Genomic DNA, 14,363 nt, shown 5'->3' with positions numbered 1-14,363 from the left:
TCTTAGCCTGCAAACCAACTCTCCAAAAGCTGACTTTTTTTCCCTGTGTCTTTGCTTAAAATGTTTCCCTCACCTGGAAATTCTCCCTCCTTTCTTACTTAGCCATTCATTTATAAGTCCATTTTCAAGATTACCCTTTCCATCATGCCTATTCTACAAATGGAATTGACCTCCATCCTTTCAAAATATATACACCCCTGCTTGTTGTCTTTATACATAATGTTGTTTCTATTTATAAAGAGATATTAAATGGGTGAGAGATTGTGTGAAGGCAAAACCAGAACTTTTCTTATCCTTGTATAAACCAAAGGCATCTAACACAGAGCATTGGATTGTTCGTTGGGTGGACTGAAAGGCTAGCTCCAAAGCTTATTGGGGAAATTTAATGTGATTAAAAGAAAGAAATTTTGTTTTTCTATTTATCTTTTTAATTTTAAAAAATTTTTCATTATTGGGTATACATAATATTTGTATATATATAAAAGGTACCTCTGATGTTTTGATCCAGACATACAATTTGTAATATTAAAATTAGGGTAATTGACATATCCACTACCTCAAGCCTTTAACTTTCTTCATCCTAGGAACATTCCAAATCCGTTCTTTTAGTTAAAGTATAGAGTAATTTATTGTTGATTATAGTTACTTTGTTATGCTGTCATCTATTGTTCATTTTATCTAACTAACTATATTTTTATACCCAGTACCCATGGTCACTTCTTTCCCTTCTTATCGCTACCTTTCCCAGCCTCTGATAAGCATCCTTCTACTCTATCTCCATGAAATAATTATTTTCATTTTTCCCTCCCATATATGAGTGAGAACCTGAAATATTTGTCTTTCTGTGTCTGGCTTATTTCACTTAACATAAGGTTCTCCAATTCCATCCCTGTGGCTGCACATGACACAGTTTTTTTTCTATTTATTTATTTTTTTAGAATTACATGGATACAATTTTTGGGTTACATAAGTTGGTTTTGTACAGCTTGAGTCAAAGTTATTATTATGGCCATATGGAGATAACCTCAAAGAACTAAAAGTATACCTATCTATTTTTATGGACAAACAATATTCCACTTTGTATATGTACCACATTAATTGATCTATTCCTCAGTTGGTGGAGTTTTAGATTGATTTCAAATCTTCATTATTGTGAATAGTGCTTTGTCAAACATGGGGAGTGCAGATATCTTTTCAATACACTGATTTCCTTTCTCTTGGATATATACCTAACATTGGATTGCGTGGTCATATGGTAGTTCTATTTTAAGTTTTTGAGGGATCTCAGTACTGTTCATATTCTCATCAATAGTATCGAGGCTTCTCTATTCTCCACATTCTCATCAGCATTTGTTAATGCCTATATTTAGATAAAAATCTTTTTAACTGAAGTGACATGATATCTAATTTAATTAGCAATGAGTAATGATATTCAGCATTGTTTCATATAGCTTTTGAATATTTGTATGTCTTTTTTTTTTTTTTGAGAAAGTTTATTACGATCCTTTGCCCATTTTATGATCAGATTATTTGATTGTTTCCTATTGAGGTATTGTAGCTCTGTACATATTCTAGTTATGAAGCTTTTGTCAGGCTGGGGAGTTTACAAATATTTTCTCCTCTTCTTTCATTTTCACTTTCTGGATTTGCTTCTTTTACTGTGCAGAAAGTTTTACTAATGTGATTCCATTTGTTGAATTTTTGCTTTGTTTGCCTGTGCTTTGGCAGTACAACTCAAGAAGTCCTTGCCCAGAACATTGTCCTGATGTATATCTCCAATGTTTTCTTTTAGTAGTTTTATAGCTTCAGTATAAAGTGTTTTCTTTTAGTAGTTTTATTGCTTCAGTTTATATCTAAGTCTCTAATCCATTTTGATTTAATTTTTGTACATGGTAAGAGCTGGTTTCACTTTTTTGCATATGTACACCCAGTTTACCACTGTCCTTTTCTCAGTGAATGTTTTTTGGGATCTTCATCGAAATGAGATCACTATATTAATAAAAAAAAATGAGATCAGCATAGAAGTGTGGATTTATTTCTTGAATCTCTAGTATGTCCATCTTTTTGTCAGTTATTATCCCAGTACTATGCTTTTTGGTTAATTCTGCTCTGCAGCCTAATTTGAAATCAGGAATGTAATTCATACAGTTTTATTCTTTTTCTCAGGATGGCTTTGGTTATTCTAGACATTTTGTGGTTCAATATAAATTTTAGAATTATTAGTTATTGTTTCCATTCCTAGAGATACACAGAGTAAGTCAGAGGTAAGAGTTCAAAACAAAGAGAAGATGTATTCATGATCTATGTGTATATGACTTAATAAAAAGAAAAAAAGAAAAAAAAGAAAAGTAGAGTATGAGAAAGAAAAACACTAAGGGACTTCTGGAATTCAATAAGTGAAGTTAAATTTTTTGAAGTAAAGCATAGATAAATGTATTTACTTTATGTTTTTATGTGCGTGTGTGTGTATAATTTGTTATTCCCATTATCCATTTTTTGGGTAATTTTATATAGAAATTTTATAAGTTTACTTTAATAAAATTAGTTGCTCCATTTTCTGTTTTCTAATATTAAATTGTATTACTAATATTCTTTTTTACCTTTAATAATCATTTTTATTTGTTATACTTGGTTCTTATGTTTATAAATATATTATTTTTTGTGAAAATGTTCCCTTGCTAAACAACATAATGGTCTTTGGAAAACAAGGAGAGTGTTTTGTAGAATGTACTACAGGTGGAAAACCTAGAAGAGATCTGAGCAATGTGACCTGATCACGTCTTGGTCTCATTCTTCCTGTGCCTCCAATGGTTAGAAACGTCGTTTCTTCTTTCTGCACCATCCACTGTGATCACAGTTTCAGACTCAGGCAAATTAGTTTTCACTAGTTGACTTTTGTCTACCCTCACCAGTACCCACATGGATGAGTGTTAAAACCAACATTTAAAGTAGTTCTGCTCAAGAAACATGCACATAGTCGAATGGATAATATTAGACATGCCTGCAGTGATATTTATGTACATCAGTCATAGCATAGTTGTTCTCTGAATAGATCCAGAAAACTGCTATCTTTTCCTTTTCCTTTTTTTTTAATTTAGGGTTCCGAAAGTGAAGAATTAAATAATAATATTCAGTGTTTGCATAGGTGGAAAGCAGAGTTTGATTAGTTTGTGAAGCATTGGGATAAATTATGAAGTGTTATAAACCATTTTTTCCATGCTGAGCAAACCAAGTGTGCTCTTGTGATTTCTCAGGTATACCAGAGTTAAAGAGAAAGAAAAGCATTTGTAGTTTTTGTTGAACTAGGATCCTTGAAATAAAATCCTTATTATGGAATAAATTGTTTTCAGTTGATAAGTAATCCCATTGGATGTTACTAACAAAGAATTGAGTAGAAATAATTTAATTTGATTTAAAAGTTAAGTATTGAAGGTACAATTCTTAACATCTCTGATATATGCAAATTTCCATTCTATTATTTTTGTTTGAGTGCAGTTTTGCTATTGTAGCTTGCCTTACTATAACCATAGGAATTTATTCATTGAACCTATTTCTCTTGTTTTAATGATCTCTTTCTTTTCCTCTCTCCATCTCTCTCAAGCCTCAGCAAAGCCCTCTGGGAAACAGCAAGAGTTCTCAAGTTGAGTCAACAAAGGAAGGAAATCCCAGTGCCACCGTGTGTGATTCTCAAGACGTAAGACTAACTTAAAATGTTTGTCATAGCAATAGACACAAAAACAAGGACATATGTATTGTCGCAATTCAAGTTCATGTCACCATGAAACTTTCTACTATCTAAATATTGCACTTTTAAATGTGAGAAAGCAAATGCCTTTGGGTGTGAATCAGGTAGGTGTTCCATTCAGAAATGTGAGTTCTTATTCAGGTAAGTGGGTGATCACAGTCACAGAAATGTGGACATCCCACAATCACATTACAAAAAGCTGTTAATATGTTAACCAAAAAAAGAAAATCCCACAACAGAATGCGAAGTTCTACTGATTATATAGTATTTATTCTCTGAGTAAAGCACATAAACCAAGCATTATAGAGACATAAAGAAGATTCTTAATCTTTGAGTGATAAAAGGAAATATGGATTTTGTGTCGTGTGGTTTTTCACTCATAATACATACAATGAAATTTTATTTATTGAACTTTGGCAGAATTAAGCTTATGGAACTGTCAAGTTTAGTTTTAAAAGCCAGCAAATGGACAACAGTTCTGTTGAGTAGATTCAAAGTTAAACTTTATTCAAAATGGAAAGTGGCTCCTGAAACTATTTACATTTGAAAGAAGTCAAGCTTCAGCTAAAAAAAAAATTAAGACAGAATAGAAAAATAAGTTTATCATCATTTATTTTTCCTTTGCTGCCTGCCAAAGTGGATAAAAAATTAATTTCTCAACATTTTTGCCTTTAAATTTTTGTATATTTAAACATGCATCAAAGCCACACAGTTGAGAACATGATGTTAATAAGAAGTGGAAATAAAGTGCTCTGTAATTTCTTTCCAAGGGAGAAAAGTGTCAAGAGGCTTTAGGTAGGAAGAGATTATTTTTGCTGTAGTTTGGTGAATGGATAGGTCTTTGACATTATTCATAAATTCATAAAGGCAGGAGAATCACAGAAGTGTGGTTAGAATATATTGAGTGTAGAAAGTGGCAGAATATGTAACTACAAATGTAATTTGGGACTAGACAATGAGGGGCATTGGATTCCCCAGCTAAGGAGTTAGATTTGAAGAGCGAGATTAGTTTCCATTGTTTGTATCTAATGGAGTGACAAGAGCATGGTGATAATTTTAAGAACAGTGTTTTTGTTTCTTGACATATTTTTCTGAAACTACACAATACGTGTTCCCATCAAAGAAAAACTGAAAAGTTATGTGTAGCTTGTTAATGTTCCCCAAAGCAACATTCTGGTCCACTCTTTTCGTAAGGCATGGGGGCTGCTCTAAATCACAACTTGTTTTATATTGTTTGTTTCGCTCTCCTACTTTTGTTGTCTTGCTTTTTCTGTGGTGAGTCCTCTCCCTTCATAAATCCCATAAGCAGCTACTGCCTTGGTCTGGTCTCAATCTGGATCTCTGTGTCTTCAAAAGTCTGCCCAGCACAAGTGTGAATGGTCTCCTCTAACCTCACCTCAGTCTAGACTTTGGTTTTTGGAATCTGCCTGGAGAATGTTCAGGATTGAAAGCCTGCAGATTTGTTTATAGTTAAAGACCAAGAAAGTAATATAATGAATGAAATAAACTGGATGTGAGAAGTAGAAATTAGTGCAACTTGTGTGAATATCAATTTTCAAAGACCAGAACAGCGGTTCTGAGCCCTGTCTTCAGAACACTATCAACAGAAGAGCTCTTAAAAAATACTGATGCCCAGGACCCACTCAAAAAAACTCAACTCAGCATCTTGGACAGGAATTGTATTTACTTTTTAACTTCTCCAGGTGATTATAATGTACAAGTTAATTTTACTAAAAATGGATTTTCCATGTAAAAGAGCATTAGAAAAATATCTAGGGAGACTTTAAAAATTAATAACAATTAGTCTGGAAGTTCAAACATTCAAATAAATAATGTAAGGGCTATTTTTCTTTAACTGTCTACACTCACCCAGAATATTCTGAGTTGTATTTATTGTGAAATATTGATATATCTTTACTAATACCTGTCATTTTTGTAATTGTTTTGAAATATTTATACTTACTGTTTTTTAAAAAGTAATTTCTTACCCTGTCTCTATAAAACAATAGAAAATTAATTGAGTGTGGTGGTGTGTACCTGTAGTCTCAGCTGCTTGGAAGGCTGAGGCAGGAAGTTCACTTCAGCACAGGAGTCTGAGGTTGCAGTGAGGTATGGTCCTATCATGATCCTCATACTCTGTCACCAAAGCAAAACCCTGACCCTATAAAACAAATAAACAAACAAAAATCTCATCTTTTAATATCTTCTGTAGTTTAATTATGAACTTCGTAATTTCATTTTCTATTATCTTTTACTATACCAAATATACTTCTTCTGTAAATTTTTTTAGAGATTGCCTTTAAGGTTGGAATATACCTTTAGAGAAATCCACACTCACTTTTAAATTACACTAATCACTTCATGGATTGTACAAGTACCTTATAATGCAGTATTTCCAATTTCTCCCTCCCATTTCTTATAACGTTGTTGTCATTCATTTGACCTGACAATAAGTTACAAACACCAAAAACCTTGTTGCCATTATTATTGTGATAAAACCTGTGGTCTTTTAGATCAATTAAGGTTAAAACAACTGTAAAATACATTGTTTTACCTTTCTTTATTCCTTCCTCAATGCTCTTTCGCTCCTCTGGTACATCAGTTTCTGATCTATATAATTTTTCCTTCTCTCTGAAGAACTTTCTGCACTTCTAGGAAAACTAGTATACTGGTGGCAAATTTCCTCAGCATTTGTTTTATCATTTTTATTTTTAAAGGACAATTTTTAAACGACACTTTCTAGATTGGTGTGGGGGGGTTGTTTTCTTGCTTGTTTCAACACTAAATACTTCACTCTTCTCTGGATTACATGATTTTCTGATAAGAAATCTGATGTAGTTCTCATCATTATTTATTTACAGGGAAGTTTTCATCTCTTGGTTCTGTGGAGATATTTATTCCTCTGTGGTTTTATGTAGTTTGAATATAGTACACTGAAGTACAATTTTGGAGGTATTGCTCCTTTTGTTCCATCATATTCAAACCTGTTTTTTGTGGTGGGTTTTTATCAATATGTTGAAAAATTTGCATTTTTTGTGCCTTTTGTCTTTTTCTGGCTTTGTCACTGTTATATCCATTACCCATATGATAGATACTCTTTTTATAGTTGTCTCAATATCTTGGATATTTTGTCATTTTTAAACTCCTTTTCTTTGACGTATATCTAATGATGCTCAATTTCTATCAACGTAACTTGAAATTAACTGCTTTCAATGGGCTCTTAAATGTGTACATTTAAGGCACTCTTCATTTCTGTTACAGAGTTTGGACTTATAACTTTGCTTTGATTCTTACATTTTCCATTTCTATACTTACATCACAATTTTATGCATTTTATTCACATTTTCTCTGAAAGCCCTTCATGTATTAACTACAGTTATTTTTAAATTCCCACTCAGATCATTCCAATAACTCTGCCATATCTGAACCTGATTCTTTCGGTTTCTTTCTCACTTCACGTTATGTATTGGTGCTGAATTTTATAACATCTCTAGTTTTTTGACTGACGTCGTACAAAATGTGTGGGGTAATAAGAACTGAGGTGGATAAAAATTGATTATGATGTTTTATGTTTATCAAGCTAGAAATTAAGGTGATTTTGTTTGGTAGATGTCAAAAACTTTAATTTCTTTTGGTGTCCTTGTTTTCTGTCAGCCTTTTGTTTTTTTTTATCTCTCTTTAGAATTGTTTTGCTCTTTCCCTTTTAAAGACAGTCTGAATCTGCAAATTTTATTAACTATTATTACTGTTATTATATAGGAACCCTGTTAATGTTTCTGTGTGATGAAGTATGTGCAGATTTCTGCACATACTAACAGATTATTACAGATTATTTTGTAATCCTTTCATTCGATTTCAGTCTATTGGTGAACAAGGTCTATGAGCTGCAACCCGCACTGCTTCTGAGCTTTTCTTTTTTTCTTTCTCTTGGTAAAATTGGATTGGAAGCTTAGATAGGCCTCAAGTTGAGGCATTTTCTCTCTCTCCCATCACATCTAGTGATCTTTCTCCTTGCTGATAATACCTTTATTGTAGAGATGCTCTGAATTTATTTCAAAATAGTTAATTCTTCCCCTAAGCATAATTATAAATGTTACTTTCCCCTTCTCTGTGACCCAACATGTGCAGCGAGTGTTTCTCTGTTCTTTTATCTTCACCACTGAAATCCTAAGGGGCTCCACCTGGTGAAAGCCTCGGTAGTTGTGTATTTCCTACTGAGAATAGGCCCTGAGGAGTTTTCATCTTTTATAGTAGCACATATTCAGACCCCAGGAATTTATTAAATGTATTTTCCACATGTTCCTGTCAGCTACCGCCTTCAGTGGTTTGGCTTCAGGAGAAATGTCTAGATGGCATCCTATGTTTTCTCCTGTCTCTTAAGTATTGGGAGTGGGAGTTTTTCCTGTGACCTAAAATGTCTGATTCCAAGGAAAGGTATTGATTATCAGTATGTTCAACTTCTTTCTTTCTTTTTTTTTTTTTTTGCTGTAGTTGTTGTGAGGGTTTAAGTGGTAACTTCTAAGTTTGTTCTGTGTCAGAGCAGGAACCTCCAGTCCTGAATAGTGTGAAGTTGTTCATTCCAATAAAATTCAATTTATCATTTTTATTTTACTGTTTATGATTTTTTTAATCTAGAAAAATTAACGTGGTGTACAAATACTAAGATCATTTTTTATGCTTTTTTATTGTTTCACTTCTTGCATCAAATTTAATAATATATTTTTAGTCCCTTTTTGCGGGTGGTACTTCATTGATTATTTTCAGTTTGATGTTTAGTTGCCCCAATATTTCCAACTTTTTTTTATCAAATATCCTTTTTCTATTGAACTACTTTAGAACATTTGTCAAGAAGTAATTGATCACATATTTGAATAGATTCAAATTTTGTTTTATTGATCTGTGTCTGTCCTTGTACCAGTCCTACAGTCTCTCATAATGTAGCTTTATAATACATTGTGAAATTGGGGTGCTAAAATGCTTTGACTTTGTTGCTCCTTTTCAAGATTTGATTGACTATTCTCAGTTCCTTTGAATTTCTGTATAAATAATAAGACAAGCTTGTCAATTTCAATGAAAAAGTCTGCTGGAAATTTGATAGGGATTGCACATTATCCAGAGGCAAATTTGGGAAGAAATGTCATCTTAATAATACTGATTCTTTCAATCCATAAATGTGATATCTCTCTTCAATTACTTGGATCTTTTAAAATTTCCTTCAGCACTATTTTAAACCTTTCCAATGTGCAACTCTTATATTTCTTTTGCATTCATTATTCCTAAGTAATTTATTCTTTTTTATTTCATTGTGAATTTAGCGTTTAAGGTTTTATTTCCAGATAGTGAACAGCTAGTATAGAGGAATACAAGTAATTTTTGTGTATGCATGTTGTATCTGATTAAAAGTTTTTAAATGACTATGAGCGCTGAGTCAAACTGTGATGACATTTGAAAATCATGTTCATGGCGTAGCATTGTTGATTTCAAGTAATTATGATGCTGCAGAGAGAATAAGTGAGATAAATCTTTTATCTAATTTCGTTCATCAGTCTAGACTTACAAATTATGTTCCTTTCTGGAAATAACACTTGTAAGTTCAACAGTGACAAATGAAGTGTGTCTACTAAAGCTTGAGTAAAGGGCTGAAGACCAAAGTTAGTATTGAAAGTCAGTTGGCTGCTTGTATGCCTCGCCCAGTTTCCAGCTGTGTAATCATGGATATGTAACCCCTTCCAGTTTCCTTTTCTCTGGAAAAGACAGAGGGATACCTGTTGCCTAATATAATTTGTTAAAAGAGGATCAGCTCAACCTTCAGTATGTTACTGTCCCAACAGGCTATCAATAATTAGTGCTTTCCAATCCCTTATACAAAGCTGGAATACCTCTCACATGAAACCTCCATGTGTATGTTTGCACTGCATTAATTAATGCATTTATAAAATGAGAAAAATTAAAAGATGATAAATGCAACCTTACAAAATTTAATTTGAAAGAAGGAGTAGCTTTATTGAGTGTGGGAGAATTAGCTGCAGCTGGTGGAAACAGTTATAATAAGAATAACATTTTAGTCAAATATAAAAATAAACTTATAAAAGTAACTGTAGGTAGAATCAGCAAGTGGACGAGATTCTATATGGCAGAAGAATGGAATACACTCCTTCTGCAATGTAGCCAGGAAATTAAGCATTTGTGGAGATGAATATAATGATCATGTTGGCATCCTTATCAAGTCTAAAAATCTATGGTGTTCGCATCCTTATCAAGTCTAAAAATCTATGGTGTCCAACCTCACTAAGAACTGCCATCTCAGTACACAGACAGTGCTACAGAGTGATTTCTGGAGGTCACACCTGAGACTGAGTAACAGGAGGAAAGCATGGAAAGTATATAAAACCTAGATTTGAGGCCAACATTGCTGTTTATTAACATTGTCACTCTGGGAAGTGACTTCATTATTCAGATTCCTTATCACTGTAAGGTAGATCAACAATTTAAAAACTTTAGCTTAGCTAAAAATCACAATATCAACTGGTAAATGCTTATGCTCTGGATCCACTCCCATGTATTATTAATCAGTAGGTCTGAGGCAGAGCCCAGGATTGTGTAATATTTTAATAAACTCACCTGAAATTACTTCTGTAGGTAGATATTTCACGTTAAACACCTTGGGAAAATAGTTGTTGATTTCTTACAAGTTTGTTATTATGGAATGTATGTTACAGATATTAAATATACCGTGTTCAACCACAGCGCTGACATCCTTATTAGTTCCTTCTTGGAAAGCTGTTCTGCACTTTTAATATTAAAAGTCTCAAAATCATCTATGGTCAAAGACCTGAACTTGAATTAAAGACAATGCCTAACTTTAGGTGTCTTTATGGGTTTGCTCCGTTGTCTGCCGATGCGCTGTGGAAGTCAGGCAGAGTCAAGTAGGAAGTGGCCTCTGCAATTCTAGCTTGTTTTAAATTAGACTTAAAACTAACTTGAAATGGATCACAAAAGGCTTAGTAACACATTTGACTATCAGTTTGTGATATGTTTAAATGACTTTAAATGCAGCTTTGCTTAAATGATAATATTGGAGTCACATTGAGAAAGCGAAGTGTATATTTACCCCATATCATTTTCCTGCAGCTTGCAAATGTGCCTCATATTGTTTAATAGCAGATGAAGAATTAAAGACATTGAATATTTTATTTTAATTTCCACTCAGGGATTAAGAGTCAATGCTCAATATAAAAGTGTTTTGCAATGTTTCTAACTCCTATAAGTAGAAAACATTTTATTTTTCTTACTGTGCTGAGAAAATGCAAAACAAAGATGGCTGACATTTGGCACCTGGACACTTGCTCGATTTCCTGCCATTACATCTGCTTGCAAGTCCCTCACCAAAGGGAATCCATTCAACAGCAAAGCGTTGCCTAGGGTAATGAAAGAATGAAATGCACAGAAAATACATTTTAGAGCTGTGAATAGAAAATGATGCCAGTTTATTTTTTTCATGTTAAAACAATTTTGGCAAAGATTTACGAAATCCTAGTTGGCTGATCCATCCAGCATTCACTGTGAGGCACTTGATGGCCCAGATGAGTTGGGCAGATGCTTGCTTAACAAAATGTTCTCAGCGAGTCAAGCCCTACTGTAATCGGGCTGAAAGCCCACACGCGGTTGCCATTCTGGGCTACACTCCATCAGACCATCTGAAGAGGTCAGCTTCATCTGAATCATTCTTTATTATGCTGCTGTAATATTTTTCAAGAAGGATCAGGCATGCCTCCAAATAATGCAGGGATTATAAATAATCTTCAAAGGTCTTCAGAAGAATTGTGTGTTTCACAATATAAAAATATTCCATGTTTATTTTTCTATAACATCTTAATTTAAAGCTTGCAAAAATGTGAACGTAATTGTAATTTCTTTCCAGAACGGGTATAGAAACCATAAGAATGATGGTTGATCTATTTGGTAAATACAAACAACCCAGTAACAATATCTATAATATGTTTGTTGGCCAAATGGTGATGTGAAAACCCTGAACTTCATCTGGTAAATGATTCTTTGGCTCCACCTATCTCCCTGCAAGACCCACGAGGGCAACCTCCTTTGGAAACCCCTATGGTTTTTTCGTTATCACAGTAAACTTTGTATTTTGCTTATTTGTATAAGATTCCAATTTTGAGTTAGAGAATAAGCAATCTATGGTGGCCTGTATTGTAAATTAAGTTTCAGAGAAGGGCTGAGAATTCCCTAGAGGCTCCTGCTTAGGAAACATTGGTGTCAAAACCTTCCTCTCTCCTTGTCTGCCATTCCTACCATTACCTCTGTCAACTGAATTCCATGTCATCACATTGCTTCAGTGTTACGTTTTCTATCAACTTCTTACTTTTCCATTTCTGAAATTTTAAATAATAAAACGGCACAAAAACATTATTCTGTAATAAACGTGACAAATCCCTTTCCTATGCAAAGTAGAATCACGAAAACATTTAATCAAACGCACTCATGTTTTTAAGTAACTTGGTACTTAACTCCATTTTTTTTCCTTTATAATATTCTAAATGTGGTGCTTATTTTTAGCCTGTAGCTTGTTCCATGTTTTCATTAAACATGCAGAATATGCTGGATGATTTTTATCTGTTATAGATATTTTTTTGTTTGCAGAACCTCATGTTGCCACAGGTGTATTTATAGTCATTACCCTGGGGCATTTTAACCTTTTAGAAAAAAAGGTTATAAGAAATAAAAATCTCTTGTGAAGTAGAAAGAACTGTTTAATACTGATAGCAAAGCAATTGGCAAGGTCAGAGTTACAAGCTGAAGAAAGACTTGACAATGAATCACTGATAAATCATTCCATCTGCTTCAATTCTTGGAATTTTATTTTTTATTTCAGAGTGCAGCAGTAATAGACTATAATCAAACAGAGCGAAGGAGGACATTCTCTTTTTGTAGTTGTTCCATTGATTAATTCAGTCATCATGTCCTTATGAAACAGTTATTCTAAATATGCCACTTTATTTTCATAAATAATTTCCAGATCCTTATGAAAAAGGATCTGAATACTTAAGTTACATAAAATGGATTGATCTGACAGTTCATGGCTTAAGTATTCAGATGCATCTGAATACTTAAGTTACGTGAAATGGATTGATCTGACGTTCATGGCTTGAGAAAGGAAAAATAAGGAATAAACAGAATACTTCAAGGTTAAAGTTACTCAAGAAGAATGAATGGTTGATTCATGAGAACTGTTTCTTACCCTATTAAATCATAAACACAGAAGGAGGGAAGGAAGAAACAGAATTGGAAACCACACAAAATAAAACAGCAACAAATTGTGTCAATGTCAAGATTTATATTTCTATTCAAATGCTTTTGTAACCTTGATAACGTATATAATGCTGAGTCAGGGCTTTTGGTGTGCCCACCACTAGAATAAAGCTCACTGTACCCAATAGGTAATTTTTCCCTCTTAGGATTTTATTTTTTATGTATTTATTTTTTATTTCAGAATATTCTAAGTGTAAAAATGTTTTTGTTACATAAACTGCTTTTTTACAGTTTGAGCCAAAGTTATAAATGCGCCCATCACCCAGTTAGTGTGCGTTGTGTCCGTCAGGTAAGTTTTAACCCCACACCTCCCTTTCATCACCACCCCCATTCTATTCTTGGTTTCAAATGACCTTTATTCTCCTTGTTCCCATATATGCAGTTCATTTAGTTCCCACTTATTCGTGAGGACACGTAGTGTTTGGTTTTCAATTCCTGACATACCTCACTTAGGGTAAGTCTTCAGTTCCATTTAAGCTGCTGCAAACTGCTTTAGTTCATTCCATTTAGTATGAGGAGTACTCCAAAGTCGTGCTCTTTTACCCATTCTCAAATTGATGGGCGCTTAGGTTGGTTCCAATATTTTTTGTTGTTGGGGATTCATTGAATGAATTTGTTAGATAAAGTCCCCAAAAGGTGTGTCACACACTGTGACCACCCCATTTTTGTAATTGTGAATTGTGCTGTGAGAAACATTCAAGTGCATGTGTCTTTTCTTCAGTTTATTTTTTTTAAGTTTTTATTAAATCATAACTTTGCACATTCATTTTTTCAAACGTTTACTGGCCATTTGTCTATCTTCTTTTGAACCTCTTGTGTTCATGTCTTTTGCCCACTTTTTATTTACATTTTTGTGGCTTTTATACTTACTACATTTTATGGTTCTGAGAGTTAACCGAGCTCAGTTGCCACTTCTTGCTTAGTGCCCACTTTTTAAAGGGGTTGTTTTTTTCTTGCTGATTTGTTTGAGTTCCTTGTAGATTCTGGACATTAGTTCTTTGTTAGAAATATAGTTTGCCAGTATTTTATTGGCTGTTGATTTTATTGGCTCTGTTGATTATTTCCTTTGCTGTGTAGAAGCTTATTAATTTAATTAAGTGTCATTTATTTATTTTTGGCTTTGCTGTTTTCTGTATTTGCCTTTGTAGTCTTTGTCTAGCCTTATGCCTATGTTTTATTCCAGAAGATTTTATAGTTTTATGTCTTACATAAAGTTTGTATAGATCTTGAATTAATTTGTATATAAGGAAGCAATAAGGGTCATGTTTCTCCTTCTGAAAATGGAGACCCC

At 33.4% G+C, this 14,363-nt stretch overlaps 1 protein-coding gene across 1 annotated transcript in view; it reads left to right on the top strand.

Annotated features, from left to right (window-relative positions):
* The window catches only part of LUZP2 (leucine zipper protein 2), a 489,127-nt gene that overhangs the window by 451,796 nt on the left and 22,968 nt on the right, over nucleotides 1–14,363 (top strand). Inside the window, exon 10 of the mRNA XM_053562887.1 lies at nucleotides 3,602–3,694. Coding sequence (XP_053418862.1) covers nucleotides 3,602–3,694 — 93 coding nt within the window. The remainder of the gene's footprint in view (nucleotides 1–3,601; nucleotides 3,695–14,363) is intronic.

Source organism: Nycticebus coucang, chromosome 14 (genome assembly GCF_027406575.1).
Source record: "Nycticebus coucang isolate mNycCou1 chromosome 14, mNycCou1.pri, whole genome shotgun sequence".
Classification (NCBI taxonomy): Eukaryota; Metazoa; Chordata; class Mammalia; order Primates; family Lorisidae; genus Nycticebus; species Nycticebus coucang.
This window is presented reverse-complemented; position numbering and strand designations above follow the sequence as displayed.